This window comes from Jaculus jaculus, chromosome 3, assembly GCF_020740685.1.
Source record: "Jaculus jaculus isolate mJacJac1 chromosome 3, mJacJac1.mat.Y.cur, whole genome shotgun sequence".
Classification (NCBI taxonomy): Eukaryota; Metazoa; Chordata; class Mammalia; order Rodentia; family Dipodidae; genus Jaculus; species Jaculus jaculus.
The window spans coordinates 174,906,808-174,931,989 of NC_059104.1; the positions used below are offsets into that span (position 1 = coordinate 174,906,808).

Sequence of the window (25,182 nt, forward strand, 5' to 3'; positions counted from 1 at the left end):
ATGATGAGTTTATTGTAGGACCTTCTGAACGGCTTTTATGGGACCTAGCTCATAGTGGTACATCTCCTCAGCTGCTGCCCTGCCGTGTGCCCTTCCTTTTGCACACTTGCGCACGCCTAACACTGAATGAGGTGCTGAGTGGCTGTCTGGTCCCTTCTGAAATATCTGTGGTTTTGGGAATCTTTCACAAAGGCCTCACCGTTGTTTCCATCCTTCTTTGAAGGCCACACTGAAGCCTTTCCTTCTACGTGTGTCTCATCTGGCCATCACTGTTACTAAAGCTTGTGGCCCTTTCCCACCAGGGGATGGAGGCGGCGCCAGAGGGAGGAGACATAATGTGCTCCTGGAACTCCACCTCCAGTCCCAGGCACAGCTCTGTGAGAAGTCCAGAGAAGTATGGCAGTGCCTTTGGTGAGAAAACACCCTGCCTGCCTGGCACAGGGCTGTGAGGCTACCATCTTGTCAGCTGAGCTGTTTCCGTGACCCAGCATCTCTGGAGGTGGCTTTGCTGATGGGCCTCTTGCCTCTTTGAAATGCCCCTAGAAATCTGTGTTGGCACTATGGAAGGCATATCGTGTGTCCTGCTCCATCCAGACCAGAGTCCGGCATGGCCCACGTGGTCATCTCTCCCCCCCCCCCCCGCACTGCCCTCTGAAGACGTGTGATTTGTGACATCCCAGTAAACTACGAAATGGCTTCCCTTTGACACAGAGGAAGCCAACACTATCCTGTGCGCCTGTCAGACACTGTCACTTCTGTCAGCCAGGAGCCACTGTGAAAAGCCCGTACTGCACTTTTTTTTTTCTCAGCCATATTCCAGAAGCAGTGAGCAGGGGTGCCCCTCTCATGCTGCTGATGGTGGTGGACAGCAGGGCTCAGGAGTCAGTCTGAGCAGATATTCTGCCCCCGTGTTACTGATACGAGAAGCAGAGGCAGGGGGAGCCAGGCTCTAAGGCCTGGCACCCATCCCTTTCTCTAGAGGTCCTCGCTACCTCTGACAATTTGGCGGGTTGTGTGTGTGTGGGGGTATCCGCTATGGGGAGATCTTTGCCAGCTCAGCCAACCTTGAAGTTTTAGGAAGCAGGTTTGGGCCTCAGGTCCTGGCAAAGCCCTCAGAGCGCCCCAGATCTGCTGTGCCCCTCCTGCAGGCAGGATGTCTCAGGAAGACTGACATGTCCCGTATCCTCCACCATGTTTTCTCCCATGTGTTGGCAGCTGCGGGGTTGTTGAATAAGGCCACCTTATGCATGGCATCACATCACAGTCAGGGCTCCTCTGATGTGCAGGGCTGCCCAGGGGGGTACCAGGATAGATCTTTCCAAGCATCAAGTAGATGAGACAGCTGTCAGTTAAAATGGTGCCTAGGGCTGGAGAGATGGCTTAGAGGTTAAGCGCTTGCCTGTGAAGCCTAAGGACCCCGGTTCGAGGCTCAATTCCCCAGGACCCACATTAGCCAGATGCATAAGGGGGCCGCACGTGTCTGGAGTTCGTTTGCAGTGGCTGGAAGCCCTGGTGTGCCCATTTTCTCTCTCTTTCTCACTCTGCCTCTTTCTCTGTCTGTCTGTCACTCTCAAATAAATAAATAAAAAATTTTAAAACTATTAAAAATAAAATAAAATGGCGCCTAGTCCTCATAGGTTCTAGCCAGGGAGTAAGCGGGTCAAGCCAGAGGTGGGTGGTGGATGGTCTGTAATATGTGGGCCTCTGAACAAAGTCTCTTGGGGGTATGAGTAGTTTAAAGAAGGTCATCAAGCTAGAAAGTATAGCTGTCAAAAGGTAGAAATGGCCTCACCTCATCTTTGGAATGATCCGACCTTGTCTTCCCCCTTCCACACACCGTGCTCACCTGCGCACAGGCAGGCCCACTTACCCAGGTATCTGCGTGAGACCCTCTCACACCCTTCCTCAGAGCCCCACGCAAGCCTAATGCACTTGAGCCTGCCTGAGCAAGTCCCCACTCAAGACTGGTTCAGCCCGGCTATCTCATACTGCGACAGGGAGCCTGGGGCTCCCAGAGCTCCACTCATTCCTCAGGCCCCACCTTCATGCCCGGCAGCATCCTGACTGGCTTTCATAGCATTTGGGCCTGGGTACCGTGGACCAGCAAGAAAGCCCAGTGGTTAGCTCCCAGCTTCCCACTTCTGTTCTCCGTCCCCTGGCAGGTGGCCCATCTGAGTAAGAACAGGCTGCCTGTCCTAAGAATTTGTTGTCCCCGGAGCTGTCTGTGGTCAGGAAAGGGGCTGATGGTTGGTTGCCGGTGTGTGTAGCAAGCTACTGTGTGAGCCCGCCCAGCCCGGTCCCTCTGCCCTAGGGACCCACTGGTTTCTTAGCCTCCGTTACCGAATGAGGGCGCTCTGCCCTCTTCAGGTGAGAAGAGGTGCTGTCAGCGTCTCTCTGCCTGCCTGGGAGCCAGGAGTTTGGGAATGGGAGACATTCTGTCCCAGAGGACTCAGCTTTTTTCCAAAAATGATGCAGAGAAGTGGGTGGAGCCTGGTGGGGGCTGAAGAAGGCAGACCCTGGCATGCAGGCATCCTTGCCCCTCAGCTCTGGCATGCAACCAGCCTTGCCCCTCAGCTCAGGTTTGTGGCCCAGTACCTCTGCTTGGGTTTTCCTGGTGTCTGTCAAGTTCAAGCCTGGCCTGGATTTGTTCTTTTTGCTTACCCAGGACCCACAGCCACTGGTCTAGAGGCTTCTTTGCAGTGCTCAATAAATGTTTGGGAAATGCAGTCTGGGAAGTCCTTGGAGCAGCAGGACCCCAGGAGGAGATAAGCTATCAAAAAGGGAGAACTGTGATTTAGCCTTTTGACTGATTTCGGTGCTTTATGAGACACACTGGCCTTGAACTCCAGACCCTTTTATCCCCAGTCTCCCAACTGCTGAGACTACAAGTGTGGACCACTACACACATCCCTGAAGATTTTTTCTTGTTTTTGTTTTTTGGGTGTCAGCGTTTTGCTTTTGTTTCGTTTGTGCTGGGGATTAAACCCAGGGTCTGTGCATGCCAGACAATGCTCTCCCAGCGAGCAACATCCCACACCCTTCCCTTTTGAACTAGCTTCCAAATGGCAGCCTCCATCCTTCCTTCTACCATGTGGACTCACTGGGAGCCATGATGGGGGAGGGCTCTCAGGAGGAGGGAGGGCTCTGGTCCATCTCCGGGCCCTTCACGTCCAGCCTTGAACCTCTCTCTCTCTCTCCCTCTGCAGTGTCCTAGACGATGAGGGCAGTAACCTGAGGCAGCAGAAGCTTGACCGGCAGGTGAGTGAGGCTGGGTCTCGGGGCAGGGCAGGGGGAAGAGGGATCCCCCGGTAATCCTGTCCGATGGAGGAGAGAGGTGAGCTCTCTGCCTAAGTAACCCTGCCCCAGCACTCGCCACTTGTGCCAGGACCAGCGTGGACATCACAGCTGGTTCTGATGCCCAGTCCAGTGAGCAGGGCGCTCCCTCCAGCCCCACTCTGAGGGCTCCTTGGTGGAGGCGGCAGGCCAGTTTGCCCATGTCTGCCCTGTGCGTCTGTAGCGGGCCCTGCTGGAGCAGAAGCAGAAGAAGAAGCGCCAGGAGCCCCTGATGGTGCAGGCCAATGCGGACGGGCGGCCCCGGAGCCGGCGGGCCCGGCGGTCCGAGGAGCAAGCCCCCCTGGTGGAGTCCTACCTCAGCAGTAGCGGCAGCACCGGCTACCAAGGTACGCCCGGTAGCCCCGTCTCTGCCCTGGGGCTCCACCCCCATCAGTTTGTCTAGACGGAAGGCAGTACCCACCCAGCCCAGGCAGAACCGCTGAGTGGAGTGGGCAAAGAAACGTCCTCAGCCGCGGGCTCCTGCATGGATGGGCTCAGGCTGCCACCTCCCGAGGCAGTTGCGGAGGCCAGGACCCTCTCAAACCCCAAGGACAGTGGAATCCACAGGGTTTCAGATCTGAACCATCTCCTCGACCTTCTGCACCTCACTGGCATTCGTTCTCTCCTGAGAGGAATCCATCTCTCAGCCTCCTGCCTTGCCTCAGCCAGGGGCTCCGGGGTCACCCGTTTCCTTCGTCTTTGAACTTTCTGCACCCTCGGTACGCCTGGCTTCTTTAGCCGAGGCCTTTTCCCCGGCACCTTGTGCTGCCATCAGTACAGTCGTTTCTCAACAGAGCCTTCTCTGGGGGATTTTCCCGCAGCTCACCCCAGGGCGGGGTGACTCCATCTCACCCAGCGCCCACGACTTTTCCTCCTGCGCAGATCCAGTAGTAACTCGCTGGAGGCCAGGCAGGGTTGGTGAGAAAGAGGACAGAGGGAGACTGAGTCGGTCTCCACTGCCCCCTGCTGGTTGGATGCCAGCCATGCAAGTAGCTACCCCATGCACAGAACACTGGGAGGCTGCGGGTAACCCTGGCCCTGGCAGGTGGGAAGAACCTGGGCAGCCATGGCCCTTGACTCCCTTTGTAGTTTCCTTCTTACGTGGAGCCTCCAGCCGCTCACCTCCGATGGTAACTTCCTCACCTCATATCTTTCTCATGGAACCCCTGGCCCCATCCCCTCCCCTACATCTCAGGTCTGTTTCACGAACCCAGGCAGGCCTTAGCTCACCTGCCCCCCCCCCCCACACACATTCCAGTGCCTTAAAGGGACATAGTTGGGTCTTCTTTGCCTATTGCCTAGTTTGTGGCCTGGCACACCATTTAAGCTTGGTCCCCTCCCTGTGCACACAAATGTGTGTAGGAAAGCCACTTTGTTCCTGACAGAGGAGGCCATCTTTGGGCACGTTCCAGGGCTGAGCATGGAGCTGCTTGCTTTAGCGCTGCGGCAGTATCTGTCGCTCATCCTCACGGAACTCCTCATCCCTTGGGCCTGGGAAGGCCGGGGCCTGTTCAGCAGCTTGCCTGTAGCACACGGCCGTCGAGCCACAGTTTGCATGTTGACCCCCAGGCCCGTCGGACTTGTGGTCTTTCCACCCCATCGCACTGCCTCCCTCTCCGGCAGCTCCGTGTGGCAACTCCCCTGCGAACCTCGGGCCGTACCTAGCATGTCTGAAGGCCCCAGGAAAGCCCTTCTGGAGGGGAGCAAGGGGCCTGAGCCTCAGCTGCTCCCGTCCTGCCCTTGGCTGGCAAGTGCTTTCTCTTCAGTTCTATCCCAAGGATGGCTGTGGTGCTCTGCAGGGAGGCAGCCACTGTCCTTGGTCCTGTGGAGCCTGGCCTACTCCTGGGTGGGCACCACAGTCCCAGCTCTGCCAGGGTGGCACCTGAGCCACTGAAACTGCATGTGGAGTGGGAACTTGCACCTAGCCATTGGACCCTGCCACTTTGTACCAGAGGTGCATTTCTTGACGGAGCGCTGGCATGTGGGGCATTTGGCAGTGTTTCTGCATAGGGCTTAGGCCTGCAGAAAGGCCTACCGTAAGCGAGGCAGCACACGGGGCATGTGTCTTTCCACTGGGTGCTTCCTGCCCATGACTGGCAAGTCACCCTCTCGGGCATGTTTTCCTCCACTTATAAAAAACCTTGGGTTAAGCCCGGCGTGGCGGCACACGCCTTTAATCCCAGCACTCGGGAGGCGGAGGTAGGAGGATTGCTGTGAGTTCAAGGCCACCGTGAGACTCCATAGTGAATTCCAGGTCAGCCTGAGCTAGAGTGAGACCCTACCTTGAAAAACCAAAAACAAAAAAAAAAAAACCTTGGGCTTCAAAAGGGGCTGAGTTCAAACTCAGCTGATGGCTGTTCTCTGCTGAGACCAGAACAGGCAGGGGACACGGTGAGGTGCCTGTTGCTTCCCTAGGGCACAGTCTGTCTCCAGCTCTGAGGGGCCGACTGAAGCCCAGGGGAGACTGCTGCACATCTGCTGTCTGACCTGGCGGCCAGTGTTCTCCTGACCTCCTGGCCTGCCCTCTGCTGGCTGTGGGTGGTAGTGCAGGGGACTATGCCAAGAAACTGCCCAACATCCGAACTGATACCTTCTCCTAGTGAAAGTCTTTGACCTGCTAGCTCAGCTCATTGCTGGTACACATTCATGCATTTCATGTACATTTAGTGAGAACCTCAAAGAAGGCTCTGGACTAGTGGCTGTGGGTCCTGGGCAAGCAGAGACAGGTGTGATCTCTGCTTTCATAGACCTTCAGGTCTAGACGAATGTTAAGCAGATGGTAACCGCTGTGATTTGTGGAAAGAAGTTAGGTTCTGATGTGGCGACAGGACACCTGCTCTAGGTAGCTGGGGACAGATTCCCTGAACTGGTGTTAGCAGGAATTTAGAGGTGGGAATTAATCAGACGGGCAAGGGCCCTATGGCCAGAGGGAGTGTGGTTCATGCACTAAGCCAGCCTGGAGATCTGGAACCTGCATGTGGGCGGTAGAGCGTGTGGGTAGGTCAAGGGGGGAGTGTGGGAGCCAGCTAGACGGAAGGACGCCGGTCTGAAATGAGCAGCTGCTCACGGATTGCGAGTAGGGTAGAGTCCTGCTCGGGGGAGAACACAGAGACCACCAGCCCTGACCTGAGTGTTCCCTGGTGATGTGTATACTCCTTTGTATCCCAGTGTTGTACGTCTCCGGGACCTCACCCATCCCACTCCCACGAGCTCGACACCCGAGGCCTAGTCAGGCACCTGGGAGTGCCCGCCCTGCTTGTGGTTTCTTCCAGAGCCTGCAGCCCTTTCCGACCCTTCCCCCATTTCCCACGACACCCCCTTAGCTTTGCTGGGCTCAGAACAGCCGGCTGGCCACGAACTCTGGTTGCTTTTGCATAGCCGCTGACTTCTTCGCACCAGGCTGGTGTGCCGCGTTGCAGTCCAGCCTGCCCTGGGCCTTCGCCGGGTCGATAGGGGTGGGCCTGGTGACGCAGGCGAGAGGCCATCCCGGGGGCGTGGGTGGGAGTGGAGGTGGGAGGGGTCATGCTGACCACTACGACCGATGGGAGCCGGGGCTCTGGCCTCATTTTCCCCTCTGTCTCGGACTCTCCGCCGGGCAGTTCAAGAGGCCGAGTCACTTGCCAGCGTGCAGCTGGGAGCCACCCACCCACCAGCACCAGCACCAGCCTCTGCCAAGAAAAGCAAGGCAGCGGCCACATCAGGGCTCCAGGGAGGGGCCTCCAAGCAGGAGAAGAAGGGAAAGCACAAAGGTGAGCTTGTCTTCTGCACAGCCCGCTCCCAAGGTCCGGCCTCATCGTGGGGCGGTGGGGAGGTGAGCGGTGGGGTGAGCCATCTCAGTGAGTGGGCACGTGGGTGTGCCCCCCCAGCTGGCCTTGTCCGGCTCATAGGCACAGGCCCAGTTAAACCATCAGGAAGTGAAGCTAGTTCAGCTGTGGCCCAGGACCACCCCTTGTTCCCAGCCTGCTTTGGCCTGCTCTCTCTCTCTCCATCCCGATCCTGGGGCCGTGACACTCTTCCCGCCAGAGCTCCCCGCCTCCCGGCAGCCTGTTGCGCTTGATACTGAGGGCTTGCTCCCACTTCGTGCTCGGCTCCTAGTCCCACCCTCTGACTCGCAGGCGCGTTGGGTGGTCTATGTGCTCCTCTCCAGGAAAGACCCCAGGGGACCAAGGGCAGTGATGGCAGCTTTTGCCCTGTGTCCTCACCTTCTCTTCATAGGCAGTGATTTCTAGGGCCCGTGGGCCTCTGGAGCTGTCTGCAGCATGAATCATGGTTCATCTGGGCAGAGTGGCCACCTGTGCAGGGCAGGCCTTGCTTCTCTTCCCAAGGCTGTGCACTTGGGCAGGAAGGTTGATGTGAGATAGATTATCTGCCTGGAAAGGCAAGCGTATGCCAACCAGTCTGTATTCAAAGAAACTGGGCGGGGGGCTGTTTTTAAGGATTTGTGTTAGTACTGTGTGTGTGTCTGTGTGTGTGTGTGTGTGTGTGTGTGAGAGAGAGAGAGAGAGAGAGAGAGAGAGAGAGAGAGGGAGGGAGGGAGGGAGGAAGGGAGAGAGAGGGAGGGAGGGAGAGGGGGAGGAGAGAGGGAGGGAGTCTGGGGAGAGAGAGAAAGGGGAGGATACACAGAGACAGAAACACACCTGTAACTTGTAACTGGCGATGCCCATGAATGATTGTTGGCTTCAGCTCTGGTCTGGGTTGTATCCTTGTTCTCCATCTTGTTTTTTTTTTTTTTTTTCCACTGTGCAGTTGATTTTTGTAGATGGCTGCTGTCTGTCTTAAGGATGGTGGGGTGTTTTAAACTTAACCCTTGGCAAGCAGTTGATTTGGGACAAGAGTCGATGAAATGGCACCCACATCCCTTCGCAGTTCACCAGTCATTAGCAGGCTGACAGCAGCCATTGGTTTTTAAAAGCCTAGCTTTGCAAATAAAATTTTGCAAAGAGTCTCCTCAGCCATCCCCCGCCCCCTTTACGGACATCAGAATCCAGGCCCTCCTCTCCCTCTGGATATAACTCAGGGGTGTCTGGTCTGCAGGGACCAGCGGGCCTGCAGCCCTGGCAGAAGACAAGGCTGAGGCCCACGGCCCCGTGCAGATCCTCACTGTGGGCCAGTCAGACTACGCTCAGGACGCAGGGGAGACAGCAGCCGGTGGGGGCGCACGGCCCAGCGGGCAGGACCTCCGTGCCACGATGCAGAGGAAGGGTGAGCCCCATGGGGGCCCAGCTGGGACGAAAGCTCAGTCCCAGGTTCATAGATACACCGTTTGAAAGCTCAGTCCCAGGTTCTCAGACACACCCTTCCTTTGTCTGGTCCGCCTCCTCCGTGGATATAGGGGAGAGGCGTTCTTGGAGACAGACAGGAAGCCTCTGGGCCAGGGCTCCTGATAAGGCCAAATTAAGAGAAACACGTACGAATTGGGATAACTAGCCCACAGGCAAGCCCTGTCGCTTGCTAACCCAAGGAGGTATAGATCCCCTTTTCTTTTGCTTCTTAGAAAAAGTTTATTTTGGAAGGAGTTGCCCCAATGTCTACTGGGCTGGTGGGAACAGTCAGGATGCCAAGGTAGGGCAGATGCTCCCTAGACACTTGTTGCCTAATTTCCCCAGCATGGGCCTCGCTGGGGTCCCCTGAAGCAGCATGGCAGAGGAACGAGCCTCATGGGCCTTCACACATTGCAAAGAACGTCCTTAGTGATGGCTTCCGGGAGGAAGGGACGTTGACTCCACTCGGGACTCTGGGTAGGAGAGGACAGCCAAGACAGGCTCAGAGCAAGCTGGGGAAGCCAAGGCAGCAAGTGCCACCTTCCGCCCAGTGAAGTCCCCAGTGAGGGGTTTTTCCTTTGCAGAATCCATGGCTTATGCTACCCAAGGCCTCTCAAGGCCTCTAAAAGGCCTGAGGTCAGAAATGGAAGTCCCCTGTGTAGGCTCAGCTCAGCGCAGGCTTTGGCACACAAAAGACAAGAGAGACGTAACTGTTAGGGAGGAGGGGGCTACAGTGCCGGGACTGAGCTGAACTTGGGCGGTGGGAACGCAACATGAGGATCATAATCAGCCCCAGCTCGTGCGTGCACCAGAGAACGTGTGTCCTTGTGTACATCATGCGTGCACCATGGAGAATGTGTGTCCTTGTGCATATCATGCGTGCACCAGGGAGAACGTGTGTCCTTGTGCATATCATGCATGCACCAGGGAGAACGTGTGTCCTTGTGTACATCATGCGTGCACCAGGGAGAACGTGTGTCCTTGTGCATATCATGCGTGCACCAGGGAGAATGTGTGTCCTTGTGTATATTATGTGTGCACCAGGGAGAACATGTGTCCTTGTGTATATTATGTGTGCACCAGGGAGAACGTGTGTCCTTGTGTATATTATGTGTGCACCAGGGAGAATGTGTGTCCTTGTGCATATCATGCGTGCACCAGGGAGAACGTGTGTCCTTGTGTATATTATGCGTGCACCAGGGAGAACGTGTGTCCTTGTGTATATCATGAGTGCACCAGGGAGAACGTGTGTCCTTGTGTACATCATGCGTGCACCAGGGAGAACGTGTGTCCTTGTGTATATCATGCGTGCACCAGGGAGAACGTGTGTCCTTGTGTACATCATGTGTGTACCAGGGAGAACGTGTGTCCTTGTGTATATCATGCGTGCATCAGAGAGAATGTGTGTCCCTGTGTACATCATGCATGAACCAGAGAGAATGTGTGTCCCTGTGTACATCATGCATGAACCAGAGAGAACATGTGTCCTGTGTATAGCATGCATGAACCAGAGAGAACATGTGTCCCTGTGTACATTATGCATGAACCAGAGAGAACGTGTGTCCTTGTGTATAGCATGCATGAACCAGAGAGAACGTGTGTCCCTGTGTACATCATGTGTGTGCCAGGGAGGACGTGTGTCCCTGTGTACATCATGTGTGCACCAAGGAGGACGTGTGTCCCTGCGTACATCATGTGTACACCAGGGAGGACGTGTGTCCCTGCGTACATCATGTGTGCACCAGGGAGGACGTGTGTCCCTGTGTACATCATGTGTGCACCAGAGAGAACGTGTGTCCTTGTGTACATCATGTGTGCACCAGGGAGGACGTGTGTCCCTGTGTACATCATGTGTACACCAGAGAGGACATGTGTCCCGCGTACATCATGTGTGCACCAGAGAGAACGTGTGTCCTTGTGTACATCATGTGTGCACCAGAGAGAATGTGTGTCCTTGTGTACATCATGTGTGCACCATGGAGAGCGTGTGTCCTTGTGTGTACGTGGACATGTGTTCTCATGCATGTCCAGGTGAATGGGAGTTCGTGTGGTGGTGTGAAGATGTGTGGGTGAGTGCCTGGGTGTAGGTGAGCCAGTGTCTGAATGTGCATTTTCACGTGATTACCTATATTTCTGGGTGTAAACTATGCTCGCTTATCCCTCCTTGTTCCTCCGCTCACCATAGGCATCTCCAGCAGTATGAGCTTTGATGAGGAAGAGGAGGATGAGGATGAGAACAGCTCTAGCTCCTCCCAGCTAAACAGCAACACTCGCCCCAGCTCAGCCACTAGCAGGAAGTCAGTCAGGGTGAGTGAGGAGCCTTCATCCACTGCCGAATGCTGACAGCAATGTGTGAGACTGCCCGGGGGGGGGGGGGGGCTGTGTGACAGCGTGCCACGGAGCTGGCTCTCCTGGGTCCAGGGCGAGGCCCAGCAGACTTGTCTCGAGGAGGGGACAGCTACATCGGGAAATCGCAGTACTGGCACTTCCCCGGGAAGGTTGAAGAGGAGGGGATCTGCTATCTCTGAAGGAGATCTAGAATAGGAATGGATCCTTTTGTCCATCTGCCTCCTAATCTCTTCAGCTACACCATGGGGCTGGGCAGTAGCGAGAGCTGGAATTGGGAAGGCTGACCCATGGCCCGGCCCGTAGCCCTCTTCTGCACCTCCCAGGACTACCGAGGAGAGGGAAGGTCTGGGATACTGGCTCCTACCTTCCACCCCTTCCACTCCCATCCCACCCCCACATCAGGAGGCAGATTTGGATCCTAGACACCAGTTTAGGCTGGCTAGAGTCCTCATGGCTCAGGCTTCAACTCTCTCTCTGCACAGGAGGCAGCCTCAGCCCCCAGCCCAACAGCCCCAGAGCCACCTGTGGATGTTGAGGTGCAGGATCTTGAGGAATTTGCATTGAGGCCAGCCCCACAGGGTATCACCATCAAATGCCGCATCACTCGGGACAAGAAGGGCATGGACCGGGGCATGTACCCCACATACTTTCTGCATCTGGATCGTGAAGATGGCAAGAAGGTGAGGTTGCTTTGAGGGTGCATTTTCATGTAGGCAATCTGGAGGCTACAATATGAGTAGAGTCTACCTTTCAGTTCCCCCGAGAAACGAAAGCCTCTGCCTGCTGTGCACAGACCCATGGGATCACGTGTGTGTGTGTGCGTGCGCGCGTGCGCGCACGCATGCGCGCGCGCACTGTGCAAAGGGGCCTTGGGGAGCTCAAGCAAGAGTCCCTTGTATCAGCTCAGGTGTGAATGGCAGCCATGGTTGTGGACCAAAGGCTGGATTTGGAGGGTGACCTTGCTCTGCTCCCCAAGGTGTTCCTCCTGGCGGGAAGGAAAAGAAAGAAGAGTAAAACTTCCAATTACCTCATCTCTGTGGACCCAACAGACTTGTCTCGAGGAGGGGACAGCTACATCGGGAAATTGCGGTACCAGCACTTCCCCAGGAAGGTGGGAGAGGGAGGGCGGGCAGGCTCTCTGTCGAGGGGATCTGCTATCTCTGAAGGAGATCTAGAACAGGAATAGATCCTTTTCCAGGATCCTTTCTGCCTGTCCGATCCAGTCACAGGCTAGCGCGTGTCCAGCCTTGAACTAAGCTGTTTCTAGGCCGGTGGGCACAGGCCTAGCATGAGGGATGGACAGGTCGAGCCCAGGATGATGCAGGCCTCTGCAGAAGAGCCGCCGTGGCTCCGTGGTCAGAGTCAAGGGGCCGAGCTGAGAAAGCCCTTGAGGTGGGATGGGAGTAGGGAGGTGCTCAGCGAGGCCTCTTGAGGAAGGGAGGTTTGCAGATTTGGGGAGCACAAGTGAACACTAGAGGTTAGTGGCTAACGCTAGAGACAAGGCTGGACAGGACAGGGACACTCACCCCTTCTCCGTGGGGTAGAGTCCTCCGGGGTCTCCTCTGCATGCTCGCCTCTGGTGCGCGCAGTACCTCCGTCCCCTAGAGACCCTGTGAGTGCTGCGTCATGCCCTCCGTCTCCCTCAAGGACACGTCCTTTTGTGTCCGCGTAAAACACGTACAAACCTCTGCTCTGAAGTTGCTCCACCATGGGTTCAGTAAGCAGCATGTCCCCTGGGTCTGCCCTTGGCCCAGCCAGAATATTCTGCAGGCCCATGTAAGACCAACTGTGAGCTACCTCCTGCTACGGGGCAGAGGGCACACAACACTGAGTTGACTGTTCCTTTCTTGCAGGTCCAACCTGATGGGCACCAAGTTCACCATTTATGACAATGGTGTCAACCCTCAAAAGGCGTCATCCTCCACTTTGGAAAGCGGAGCCCTGCGTCAGGAGCTGGCGGCTGTGTGCTATGTGAGTCCTCCGTTCCTGGGTAGACAGGAAACCTAGGCCACACTGCCTGACCTGGGGACCACACGGATCCTGATGGGCAATCAGGGTCATATGGAGAAAGACTGCTCTCTGCAGAGTAACCTCTGCCTCAGACAGGGCCCTGGGCCCTGGGCCCTCAGCTGTCTCCAGGGTTCAGACCACAGCAGGGCATTTGCCTGGACAGCTCTGGAAACCATTTCTGGCTCTGTGCAGCCCAGCATAGACTCTTCTCGAGGAGATAGGAGCCTGGGCTCTTGCCTGAGTTTCCCTCAAATTATCCTCTGCAATGCCAGGTCCTATATGAATCCTGGAGCCCATTGAGAATCATATGGAATGTTCAACCTGAGATTCGATCCTGAAGTTCATAGGTTAGGTCATGAACTAGCATCACGCCAGACAAACTGGAATATAAACACAGGGCATTTCTTTCAGACACTCAGTTTGTTCATTTTTATTATTTTTTTTCAAGGTAGGGTCTCACTCTAGCTCAGGCTGACCTGGAATTCACTATGTAGTCTCAGGGTGGCCTCGGACTCACGGCGATCCTCCTACCTGTGCCTCCAGGGTGCTGGGATTAAAGGCCGCCGCCATGCCCGGCAGTTCATTTTTTAAAGATGATGGATGGGTGCCCCCATGAACCTGCACTTGGAGGCCAGTAGGAACCCGCAGGGTTTTTGAGTGATCCTATGGTGCCACCTGCTGGCCAGTTTTAGAGAGGCAGCTTGAGTCCATCTATGTGCCAGGAACAGGATATAGGAAACAACCCTATTTATACCCTTTGGGCACCTAAGTGCCTAGGGGAGAGACAGACAATCAAATAGATGTGTAAGTGAAAACAGTATGTTCTTGATCAATACTAAGATGAAAAAAGCCAAGTAGAGAGGAGGGTATGAAATGTCAAAACGTGTGTGTGTGTGTGTGTGTGTGTGTGCGCGCGCGCGCGCGCGCACATCTTTAAGAAGGGTGGGGGCGTGCAAGTGTGTTTCACCAAAGTAAAGACCAGAAGAAGGCAGTGAAAGCCAGCTGCCATGTACATGAATGTGGGCACGGCCAGGGCAACAGTCATGAATGCCTGGCATGAAGGAGGACTCGCAAGGAGGGCAGAGTGAATGCACGAGGGAGTGTAACAAGGAGCATAAGGAACTGCGGCCAATCATGTAAGGTCCCGCGGGTCGAATGAGCACTTTGGCTGGGAGCCACTGCAAGGTCCTAAGGAGAGGAGGGGACGGTGTGACTACACGGAGGCCCCGGGCGCTGGGTCAGCACCGGATGGTGGGAAGCAGGCCAAGGGGCTGGGGAAGCAAGGACAGAAGCCAGTCCACCTTAACACCTACTCCAGAGACCTTGGATTCTGGGTAGAGTGTGAAGCTAGCGTGGACGGGTCAGGAGCGGGTAGAGTCAAGTGTTAAACAGATTGCTCGAGCAAATGGAAGTCACCAGCAGAACTCTTAACAGGAGAGCATTTGGGCTGTTGAGTTCAGAGCTGCCTGTTAGACTATCACCTGCACAGTGTGGCTGTCGTCCTTCACCCCCCCACCCGCCCCCACCGCCGGTCTCTGCAGAGGGGAGTGTCTCTTCTGAGTGACCAGGGCTGAGTTGTCTCTCTGTTCCCCAGGAGACAAACGTCTTGGGCTTCAAGGGGCCTCGGAAGATGAGTGTGATTGTTCCCGGCATGAACATGGTTCACGAAAGAGTCTCGATCCGTCCCCGCAATGTGAGTCTCCACCTCCCCGCCCCTTCCCCGGCATCCCAGCCCCTGCGTGCGCTTGTCAGGGCAGAGCTGTAGCAGGTGTGTATGTACAGGGGACACAACTTGCAAGTCTTGGGGGTCATCTAAGCCCAAGTCCTGGGAAAGATCTCTTTTTTTGGGGAGGGGGTGTGGTCATGCTGCCACAGCTTGGGCCTGGCTCAAGTGGGACTGCCCCCCCCCCCCCGCGCCCCAGGAGCACGAGACGCTGCTGGCACGCTGGCAGAACAAGAACACGGAGAGCATCATCGAGCTGCAGAACAAGACGCCGGTGTGGAACGACGACACGCAGTCCTACGTTCTCAACTTCCACGGGCGCGTCACGCAGGCCTCTGTGAAGAACTTCCAGATCATCCATGGCAATGACCGTGAGTGCTTCTGCCCCGCTCCCTACTGCTGTTGTGACACCCAGGACCCTTACCTGAGGGTCTGGCTCACTTTACTTCACCAGGTACCTCCCAGCCAGGGTTGGAGGATGTGGGCTGTGTGGCTGACAGGAGATGTAAAGGACATTCTAGCCATAAGGATTGGAAGGCCCTGCTGGAACCTTCCTTGGAGCCCTGGTCCTAGACCGTGTGCTCAGCGGCCCCGGGCATGGGGACACCTTCTAAACACGGTCGTTTTCTCTCCCGCTCCCCGCTGTCTCCTGCTGCTTGTGTGCACCCCTCCCCACTGCTTCCCCCTTTTCCCAATGGGCCTGTTTTGCTCCCTTTGGGATGTCTCTGGCATCTCTGCTTCCTGTTCTTCCCTCCCTGGCCTGCACATCTGCCTTTTCTTCCTGTCCCCAACTATCCACGCTCTTTTCTTGCCTCTGTCCATCCTTGCTTGCGCCCAGCGGACTACATCGTCATGCAGTTTGGCCGGGTAGCGGAAGACGTGTTCACCATGGACTACAACTACCCACTGTGCGCGCTGCAGGCCTTTGCCATCGCCCTGTCCAGCTTCGACAGCAAGCTGGCCTGCGAGTAGCGGCCCCCCCTCGGACCCTTTCGGGGTGGCCCAGCCTGGAGTGGAGCCTGCCTGCCTGCCCACCTGCCTGCCTGTGGAGACAGCCCATGCCAACCTCTGTTCCTAGGCCTTCTGCCCGACGAAGCTGTGGCCCTCAGCAGGCTCCCTGGCCCGGCCAACGAGGGACCGGCTGCTCTACCGTCGCCGCGGAGGCGAGGCAGCAGCAAGTGGGTGTGAAGGGACGAGAGTAGTTCTGTGCCCCCAGATCACGTGCCCTTCTTTTGGGTCAGTCCTCTGCTTCAGCCGTGTCGGCCACACTGAGCAGCCGCTTTAGCCAGAAGAGGCACAGAGGGGAGCAAGCACAAGCCGGGCCGCCGCGGCCCAGCAGCCCACTCGGCCAGGAGTCAGGACAGTGGTGCACCATGGGGCTGTATGTGTCCATGTGTAGGCCACATGACCTTCAAGTAGCAACGGGCTTGATGGCCAGCAGAAAGCCCTCCTACTTCAAAAGGGCCCATTCAGGTGTGAGGGGGTGTCCCTTGTATCAGCTTGGGGGACAGGTGAGTGGCAGGACCTTGCCGGAAGTGCAGGGGCCTGGCTAAGTGTGGCTGTAGGGATCAGCCGACGCCTGAGAGTCTGAGCTCATTTGTCATTCCAGATTTGCACTGTGGGGCAAGGGGGACCCAGCTCTCAAGGCCAAATGTCTCAGTGGTTAGGGGGCCTACAGGGGGTGCCCATGCAGGCTCCCTGCAGCAAAGCTGTCCTAAGAGACCTGCCAACTGTCCCAGCAGCTTTTAGCTGAACAGCCCCAGTACAACACATGAGATCCATAGGTGGGGGTACCCGTCACCAGCCCTTGCTGGCTGAGGACCATTACCAAGTCATGCTGCGCTTCAGGAAGAATGTGCTCTCCGAAGGGACCAGCTCTGGGTGGTCTGACTGTGTCTCAGCTCCCATCGTTGCTAACCAAGCTGTGGCCGGTGAGGGCAATGTGTGGGGCTCCCCTTGGGCTAGGAGAGCAGAGGGTATTTCCGGAGCACAAGAGGTCAGAGGTGGCAGGACTCTTAGGGATCCACATAACTTCGGTGAATCTCATTGAGACAATGGGACTTGTCCTGGTGACGTAGCTGGTTAATGGCAGAGTTTAGAACCTCAAGTTCTCTTTATTTCCTTATTCCCACAACTTCCCAAGAAACTAGACCCTCCAGCTGTCTGGGGTCCATTCTGCATGCCCTTTCCCTTCTCTGGTTCCAGAGACTTAGGAACTGACGTCACAGTTTTTGTATAAGATGGAGACATTTCAGTAGGGAATCAGGCAGTTGTGATGGTAGTTAGTGGGTTTCTGCACACCACTGTGATCAAGCCCACCCGTCTGCGGGCTGCAGGCCCTGAACAGGCCTCAGTAAGGCGGCTGCCAGCTTGTGTGGGAAGGTGTAGCAGGCAGCCTTAACCGGGCTGCCCTGCCTGTTGCCTCTCTCACTGCCTCTGCCACTCTCCCTGGATGGCGCCCCCACCCTGCCGGATTGGGAACTGGACTCTGGCCTGCTTGTCCTTTGCCTTGGCAGAGGCTGCCTGATGAGGTGGAAATGAGAAATCTGTGGGAAGCAAGTAGCATTGGGGCCTTGCTTTAGAGTAGACATGCTTGTATAGGCTGAGTAGACATTTTTTTTATTTTTAGAACTCTGGGGTCAGGCTGTGTGTACGTAAGGCTTTACAGGGAAGATGCTATTTTGACATAGGTATACGTACTGCGTGCGCGCTCGTTTCTTTGTAGTGCAGATTTTCATGTTGAATGCTTTTGGCCAGGCACACAGGTCATAGCAGGATCTGACCACACCTGAGCTGTACGGCTCTGAGCGGCCTCTTCAGTGAGCTAGCCTCTGTCCACACAGTCTACTTTCTAGAAGGCACTAGGACTTTCTGTGCTGGGGCTGGCCTCTCCTGATACAGGAGTGTGGTGCCATTTCCTTTCCATAGTGAGCCTGCTTGCCTACTTTTCTTCCTACCTGAGAAACTTGTTGGCAGGACAGGGGATGGAGACTCACTGAGTTCTAGTCTGGTGCAGCTGTATGGAACAACAGGCCGATCTGGAGTCCGATGAGAGAGACCGGGTGGTAGGGTAGACACCCTTGGCCTCCGCTCTGCTTTAGCACACAGCAAGGGTGGGCTAGCTGGGAGCAGGAAGCAGGCTGAGCATTGTCACCTGGCTGTGGAGAAGAGCAGCCCAGTCACCTGCGTAAGCCCAGCCTCGCGAGGTCGCTCTTAAGACTGTGCCTCTGGTGATGCTGCCTTACCTTGACCACTGGCCCTGTGGCCACAGGCTCTTGGACTCACAGAGCTGCCAGGGCCCTGGGTTTAGCCTCCCCCACAGTTTTTCACGTCCTCTGCCCAGTCGTTCTCTGACTGGCCAGTGAATTGGTGATGGGAAGAGCAGTCCGTACAGGGTGTTGGGCAGCTGGGACCTTGGGCAGCTCCTCTAACTGCTGTCAGTACCCCTCCCCCCAAAACTCTCCACCCTCTGCTCCAAAACTGTTCCTCTGCAGAGTGGTGATGTTCATCTCCCTGACTCTCCTCCAAGTCTAGCTTGTCTTCACTTCTGGCTCCAAGGTGCTCTGTGTCCATCTGTGTGTCTGTCTGCATGTCCGTGTGCGTGTGTGTCTGGGGAAAATGGGACTCTACAATCAACTGAAGTTTCTGAAGATCTGTTTCCGAGGACGAGAAGGAAGGAAGGAGGAGGCAGCCGCGGTCACCCGCAGCTCAGTCCCTTCACTTCACGGGCTGTGAACAGAAGGTGCCCGCGGGGAACTGCCAGCTCCTTTCCCCCCAGGGTTCTGAACAGGAAGAGCCCATTCAAGGAAGTTGTCTTTCAGTTCTCACTTAATATCACCTGGAGACATTGTTGCCACATGCATCCTTTTAGGTGAATCTGAACATTCTCTAGTAACGGTGCCTTAACAATCATGACACTGGTTTAGAGGAAGCACGTAAGGTCCAGACCAACGGTGGAGACAGGTGTTGGGAGCCAGGGGTGTGGCGACAGGCTCCATGTGAGCTCTCAGCGCCTATTACCTTCAGTGACAAGTAGGGTAACAGGATTATAGAGGCAAAGTTTTCCCTCATTCTAGAAAAAAAAAAGGCTCTCTGCCTCTAATCGACTTCCTCTTTATTTAAAGGTACTTGTAAGTTTAACAGGGATATGACTGCTAAGAAAAAAGCACCCATGCTTTGCTCAGATGGGGTCTGCAGAGAAGGGAGCTCTTGGGATAAGCTGTATCCTTGGCTCTGCTATTGCAAGCACAACCTCCATCTCCCGGATGGATGGCCTGGTTTTCCCTTACCAACCCTGGCCTTCCCTTCTCTGTAACTCTCTGCCCAGGCTGTGCCATCCCTGTGGGATCTCAGGGTGCCAGGCGCCATCAGGGCACACTTCTCCAGGTAGCTGAATGAGTGTGCTTCCTTAGGGTGCCTAGCACTGGTACTGGGGCCTGACTGCCCTGCAGAGGTTGTGGGGGGTCTTACACTGCCCGGAGCCCTGGCTTGTAGACTTCCCACAGCTCCTAGGAATAGGCCAAGGCACACATTCTTATTTCAGTTTATGACCACCTGTCCCCATGTACCTCCAGTTGATAATTTTCTATCATTTAAGACATGGAGGGGCAGAAAAGAAGTCTTGGGATGGGTGTAAGGTGTCCAGTCCTGTGGAGAGGCAAGCTGGTCTTACAGGGATGACTTCCAGCAGCTGTGTGATTTCATAAACACGTGATGTCTAGGTCTGCTCTCTCAACTGCAGAGGGAAGATGCTGGACTCCTTTCTAGCTGTAGGGCTCAGGGTGAGGGGAAGTCAAACCCTTGCTTTCGTCATGACCTCCTGCTATTGCTGTGCCTTCTTCCTTTCCTAAGACATCACATCCCTCTCCTCCTCTGTCCTCCTGTTCTTCCCTCCCCAACCAAGGTCCAGGCAGGGCTGCAGAGGACGCTGGGGTCCAGGGTTTCCTAGAGGGCACCTCCCAGTGGCTTAGAAGCCCAGCTCCGGCCTCTTCACTCCCGCATCGGTGTTGACAGAGGGGCTTGGTAGGGTGGGGCTCGATCGGGTTGGACAGCATCTCTTTTGCTGGGGACACACAGTTAGCCAGCTTTCCCAACGCCTAGAACGTGTATGTCTATTTGCACAAGATTGTCTTTTCCTGTTTTGGAGTGGTCAGACATTTTACTTTTGTTCAAAATTATCTGGAGTTTTAGACAAACTTGCAAAACTGTGCTTTTATTATGTGACTTTTTGAATAAACTTTTTTGGTATTCTGAAGCAAATGTATTTATTTATTGGTATGTGCAATGACAGACTTGGTATTTTCCCATGACATTATGTATGTTGTAGAATTTACTGTTTGTCTAAGCATAGACATATATCAACAAATTAAACTTGAATTGTTTCAACACTACTGTGTCCCTGTTTCTGACAGAGGGACAGAAACACGTCCCCTGTTTTCTATGCCATTCCTAGAAGCCTTACACGATTAGGTGGGAGGTAGCAACAGGAATCATGGCCTGGTTAGAACCAGCGACACAGGTCAGCGCTGCCTGCCCTCTTGCTGTGCTTTTCAAGCTTACGGACCACTGAAGGCTTGCAGGATTGGGGAAGCGGTGAGGATAGATAGAGCAGTCCACTTTGGGGTCATCTGAGCCTCCTGGAGGAATTTGCTGCTGGTTCCCAAGTATCTCTTATGGCGATACTTGGGGCCTGGCCCTTATGAACAGAATGGGGTTGAAAATGGTGGGGAAGGAGCTGGAGAGAGAGCTTACTGGTAAAGGCACTTGCCTACAAAGCCAAAGGACCCAGGTTCAATTCCGCAGGACTCACGTAAGCCCAATGCACAAGGTGGCACGTGTGCTTGGAGTTCATTTGCAGCAGCTGAAGGCCTTGGTGTGCCCATTTTCTCCCTCCCTCTTTCTCTCAAATAAATAAGTGATAAAATATTATATGTGAAAAAAGAAAATGGAGGAGAAGGCCTAGCCCCTCTGACTCTGCTGGCCTTGTTTGAGCCTGGTGTCTTTAAACTGGACTGGCATGTGTGGGGCCGTTTTTCGACTTGGAGGTGGATTTGAAGCCAGGAGGACAGAAGCCTGCAGTTGCTGCTGGAAGCAGTTACAGAAGCTAATTGTCTGATCTTGAGGGAGAAAGTCACAGTCAAGCAGAGACTGAGAATGACCCTGGGCCATTCCCGGAAGACAGGTAAGCTGATGAGTGTCACATGGGACAAGCCAGCTCAAGACTCAAACACAGCGATGCTGCTGAGCACTTGCCACACACTTCACCCAGAGAGACGTCATCAGCTCCTTGCAACCTTCACCACTCTGTGAGGCAGGCATGCTTCTACCCATGATGGAACTGGTGCTCCAGAAATGACAGGAGCTAAGGAAAAAGTGTTTGTCTTGTTTTCTTTGTGGTAGGAAATGGAAAGTACATTTTTAGAAACGATGATGGTTAAGGTACAAAGAGTACATATTTTCTGATTATTGCCTAAGAGTTGGCACATGACACTTTTCTTTGGAATAGAAATAGTCTAGGACTATGCCATAAGTGGAGTTTGTTCACTCCCCACATTGAGGGTTTTGTTGTGACAAGGGCAATTGCTACCTGGACCATGGCTTGTTTCCTATGGCCTCTGCCTTGTGGGAAAGACCATATGCAGGATGTGCTAAAAGGCATTAAGTAGGCTGAAGAAAAAATTGCCTTAGACCATATGTCCAGGAAAGTCCTGATTTATTCCTGCTATCTTGGCATAATTGTTATTAAACCTTCATTTCTCAAAATATGCTAGTTCAGACTTTAGTTACTTCATCATCCAAGCCATAGGAGATGCAGAGAATGGTTTTTTATTTCTCAAGGGCACATGGACCGCCACTCCCCAGCGTACCTGCCGGACCAGTTTCTGGAACTGCTGAGACTCTGTCCAGTGTTTCTGTGGTGACTGGGAACAGCTATCTTCTGCTGGACCACCACCCGATCCGCCCAGCGTGATCCGGGAGAACCCCGTGGTCCTGAGGCCAACCACCTGCCCCTGAGGCGTTAGCACCACATTCTGCCCCAGTGCCCAGAGATGGCGTCACTGCAGACCTAGTGTCAAGGGGCTTAGCAAGTTTTCAGTCCCCCTCATCCCAAGAAATAAGGACTACGGCAAAGAAAATCAGTCCTATGATGCTGGTCAACCTAGGCTGAATATAAAAATGTATACATATAAAGCTGCCATATATAAAGAATAAAAACCTGAAAAATTGAAAGATATATATTCAAAATGACTGACTGAAAAAGACATTAAAATTTCTGATATATAAAAGTAGATTCCTGATACATATGCAAACCAAGATTTAGGGCAGCAAGAGATATCATGAGGGTTAGTACTTAGCACTTCTGCCAGGAGCTGTTTTCACAAGTCAATTTTCCCCACATACTAACTTAAGAAGTTTTCTGTATAACACTTGACAAAGAAACACCTGAACAGGGCTGGGGAAGTGGCCCAATTATAAAGTGTTTCAGAATGAGGACCTGAGTTCAAATCCCCCAGCACCTGCATTCAAAAGCTTAGTGGGGTGACACATGACTGTAATCCCAGTGCTGGAGAGTCTGAGATAGGAGAGTGTCTGGGGTTTATAAGGTAGCTAGTCTAGCTGAACTGGTGGGCTCCAGGTTTAATGAGGGACCTTGTCTAAAAAAAAAAAAAAAAAAAGAATTAGAGAGCAATTGAGGAAGAGGCAGACAGACACACACACACACACACACACAGAGCACATTTGCAAATGCACAAGCACATACACATGTGTGGTGGTTTTAATGTGAATGTAGGACCCCTATAGCTGGAGGGATTGGTTTTATTTTTTGGCTTTCTGAGGTAGGCTCTTGCCCTGGCCCAGGCTGACCTGGCATCACTCTGTAGCCTCAGGGTGGCCTCGGACTTCTACCTCTGCCTCCCGAGTGCTGGGGTTTGACCAAGTAACCCGTCTTCAGCTAGAGGTGGATCACTGTGGGCGGGTCTGGAGTCCAGCCCTAGGGTGTGTGTCAGGCTGTCATGCTTTTTGGGGTCTGCTGGCTGTTTGGTGGTGTCTCTCTGCCAGCTTCTTCTGCATGGGTGGGGGCCCCCTGGAATTTGTAATCCTGCAATAAACCCTTTCCTCCCAATAGCTGTTTCTGGCTGGGTGTTTGTCCCAGCAATGAGAAGCTAGCTGCAAGAACATATATGCATGCTACACACAGTACAAAAAAATGTGAGGGGAGAACAGACACACACACAGGCACCACTGGGTATCTCCCACCATGCAATGCCTGTGGATTCTGTCCATGAGAACCCCAAAACAAACTTCTTTAAAAAAGAAACTCAGGGACTAGGGAGGTGACTCAGTGGATAAGCACTTGCTGTGAGTCTGAGCAGCCGGGTTTGGAGCGTCAGCACCATTGGCAACGCTGGACGTTGTGGTGTCATCTGTAATCCCAGCCATGCCCGTGGACACGAAGAGACATGGAGACCGCTGCAAGCCCGGGGGCCAGACAGCCTGGCAAAAGAGGTGACAACACAAAACCTCGCCTCAAAGGAGGCGGAAGGTGAAGGCAGCCTTCGAAAGTTGCTCTCTGTAGTATGTGCTGTGGCACATGAGCACCCATGCTCACAAAAATCACACACGCACATGTGCGTGCACACACACTAAAAACACTACCACCTGAACACCCACAAACTTTCACACTTACTGCTTTTGTCAACCTAGTCTTTCTGCCCAAAAATGTTCCTTTTATTTCGTACCTTAAGTTTTTAGCATGCTACAAGGTTCCTCTGAAATTTCTTGGGAGTACTTTGGCAAAAAAAATGATTTCTTTGGGACTGGAGAAATGGCTCAGCAGTTAAGGTGCTTGCCTGCAAAGCCGAATGACCTGGGTTCAATTCCCTAGTACTCACATAAAGCCTGGTGCACAATGTGGCACATGCATCTGGAGCTCACTGGCAGCAGCTAGAGACCCTGGTGTCCCCATATTCATTCATTCTCATTCTCCTTGCAAATAAATAGTTTAAAATATTTTTTAAATGATTTTGTTGTCCTTCAGTGCTCATTTAGTTTTACAATTATAGTACATACCGTTATGCAGTGAAATAGCTACCAGTCAGTGGGTGTCAGCATGCATGAACTAGGAGTGATACTGTTTTCCATGTACTGACAACTTTACTTACTGCTTATGACCATGTGGACTGTGGACCTCTACTCCCCTTCCTTCACATGACAAAACCAGGCTCAGACTGCCTAAGGAGTTCCAGGGAAATATCATGGCTCAGTTTTCTCAGACTGCACACTCTTGAACTTTTTGTTTTGTTTTGTTTTTTGCTTTATTGAGGTAGGGTCTCACTCTAGCCCAGGCTGACCTGGAATTCACTCTGTATTCTCAGGGTGGCCTCGAACTCTTGGCAATTCTCCTACTTCTGCCTCCCAAGTGCTGGGATTAAAGGTGTGCACCACCACGCCCAGCTGATCTTAAACATTTTTATGCTTCGTTATATATTTTTCCGTCAGTCTCCTACACCAAATTGGAATTTTTAAAGTCATCTGATCCCAGCATCTAGCATTGGGCATTTGCCTGCTAAATGAAGGAAGCAAGTATTTGTCTCTACTAAAGAATCGTATCCCAAGGCAAAAAAGGATTCAGAACCAGTTTGACCCAAGGCTGCCTTCAGAAATCATCTCTCCCTGGTCAAAGAAGACACTCACACACACAGCAATGTACTGAAGCCGGACACAGTACCTACGCTGCTTTTTATATTTGGTGTCAGGGTGCATCTAGACTATCTTCAGCACATGTTAAACTGCATTCTTTACAATGCGAATCAAACTGATGAGGGGCAGCGTACTTCCCATACACTCAGCTTCCACGACTTTTCTCCAGTTCCACTAACAAGTAACAGCTGACGATTAATTATCTTACCATGACCCACACCTTCTGACGGCGTCTGGTACACTCGAGTGCCTTAGCTGTCTTCTGGCATCATGATCACGCCAGGCACAACAGAACTCTAACAGCAATATCTAATTTTGCTTAATTTCTTAATTTTTGAGTTTTCCCATGTCTTGACTGGAATGTTCTAAGAGACATGCCCTCTTCAAACTCTCAGAGCTTACATGTACTGAATTAATGCACCATTATTTTTCTAATTCACATGTGAATTCTTATGTCATGAAGATACATGACTGATGGCAACTTGAAATAGGTCTTCCTTTGGTCAAAATCTTCCCAGTCCTAATTTACCCACCTCCCAAAGATCCAAATACTCAAATGTAGAACACAATCTCTTCCCTTCAACACTGCTGTCTTGTCCCCTGTAGCTTCAACTCTTATAGTTGTGAAAACAAACTTCCCAAGGGCACACCATTCAGAAGCAGCTTTTAGACAAAGGCTGTGCATAAGGGACGTGTCCTCTCCCCGGCCAGTGCTCCCTGGCCTGAGCCCCTCATGGCAGGACCACCACACACAGGTAGGCCGTCCTGCAGCCTCAACAACCTCAGCCTTTGGCTCTGGAGGAC

At 53.6% G+C, this 25,182-nt stretch overlaps 1 protein-coding gene across 8 annotated transcripts in view; it reads left to right on the forward strand.

Moving 5' to 3' along the window:
- Tub (TUB bipartite transcription factor) overlaps positions 1-20,063 on the forward strand; it is a 111,645-nt gene extending 91,582 nt beyond the window's left edge. For 5 of the 8 annotated variants that reach the window (XM_045145905.1, XM_045145901.1, XM_045145898.1 and 2 more), the window contains 11 exons: positions 3,207-3,258; positions 3,518-3,680; positions 6,933-7,082; positions 8,368-8,535; positions 10,780-10,901; positions 11,426-11,623; positions 11,920-12,032; positions 12,797-12,914; positions 14,548-14,646; positions 14,876-15,047; positions 15,515-20,063. In XM_045145905.1, coding sequence (XP_045001840.1) covers positions 3,207-3,258; positions 3,518-3,680; positions 6,933-7,082; positions 8,368-8,535; positions 10,780-10,901; positions 11,426-11,623; positions 11,920-12,032; positions 12,797-12,914; positions 14,548-14,646; positions 14,876-15,047; positions 15,515-15,648 — 1,489 coding nt within the window. In that variant the 3' untranslated portion in view covers positions 15,649-20,063. The other 3 variants (XM_045145899.1, XM_045145900.1, XM_045145904.1) reach the window with 3 other exon arrangements.
- The last annotated feature ends 5,119 nt before the right edge of the window (positions 20,064-25,182 follow it).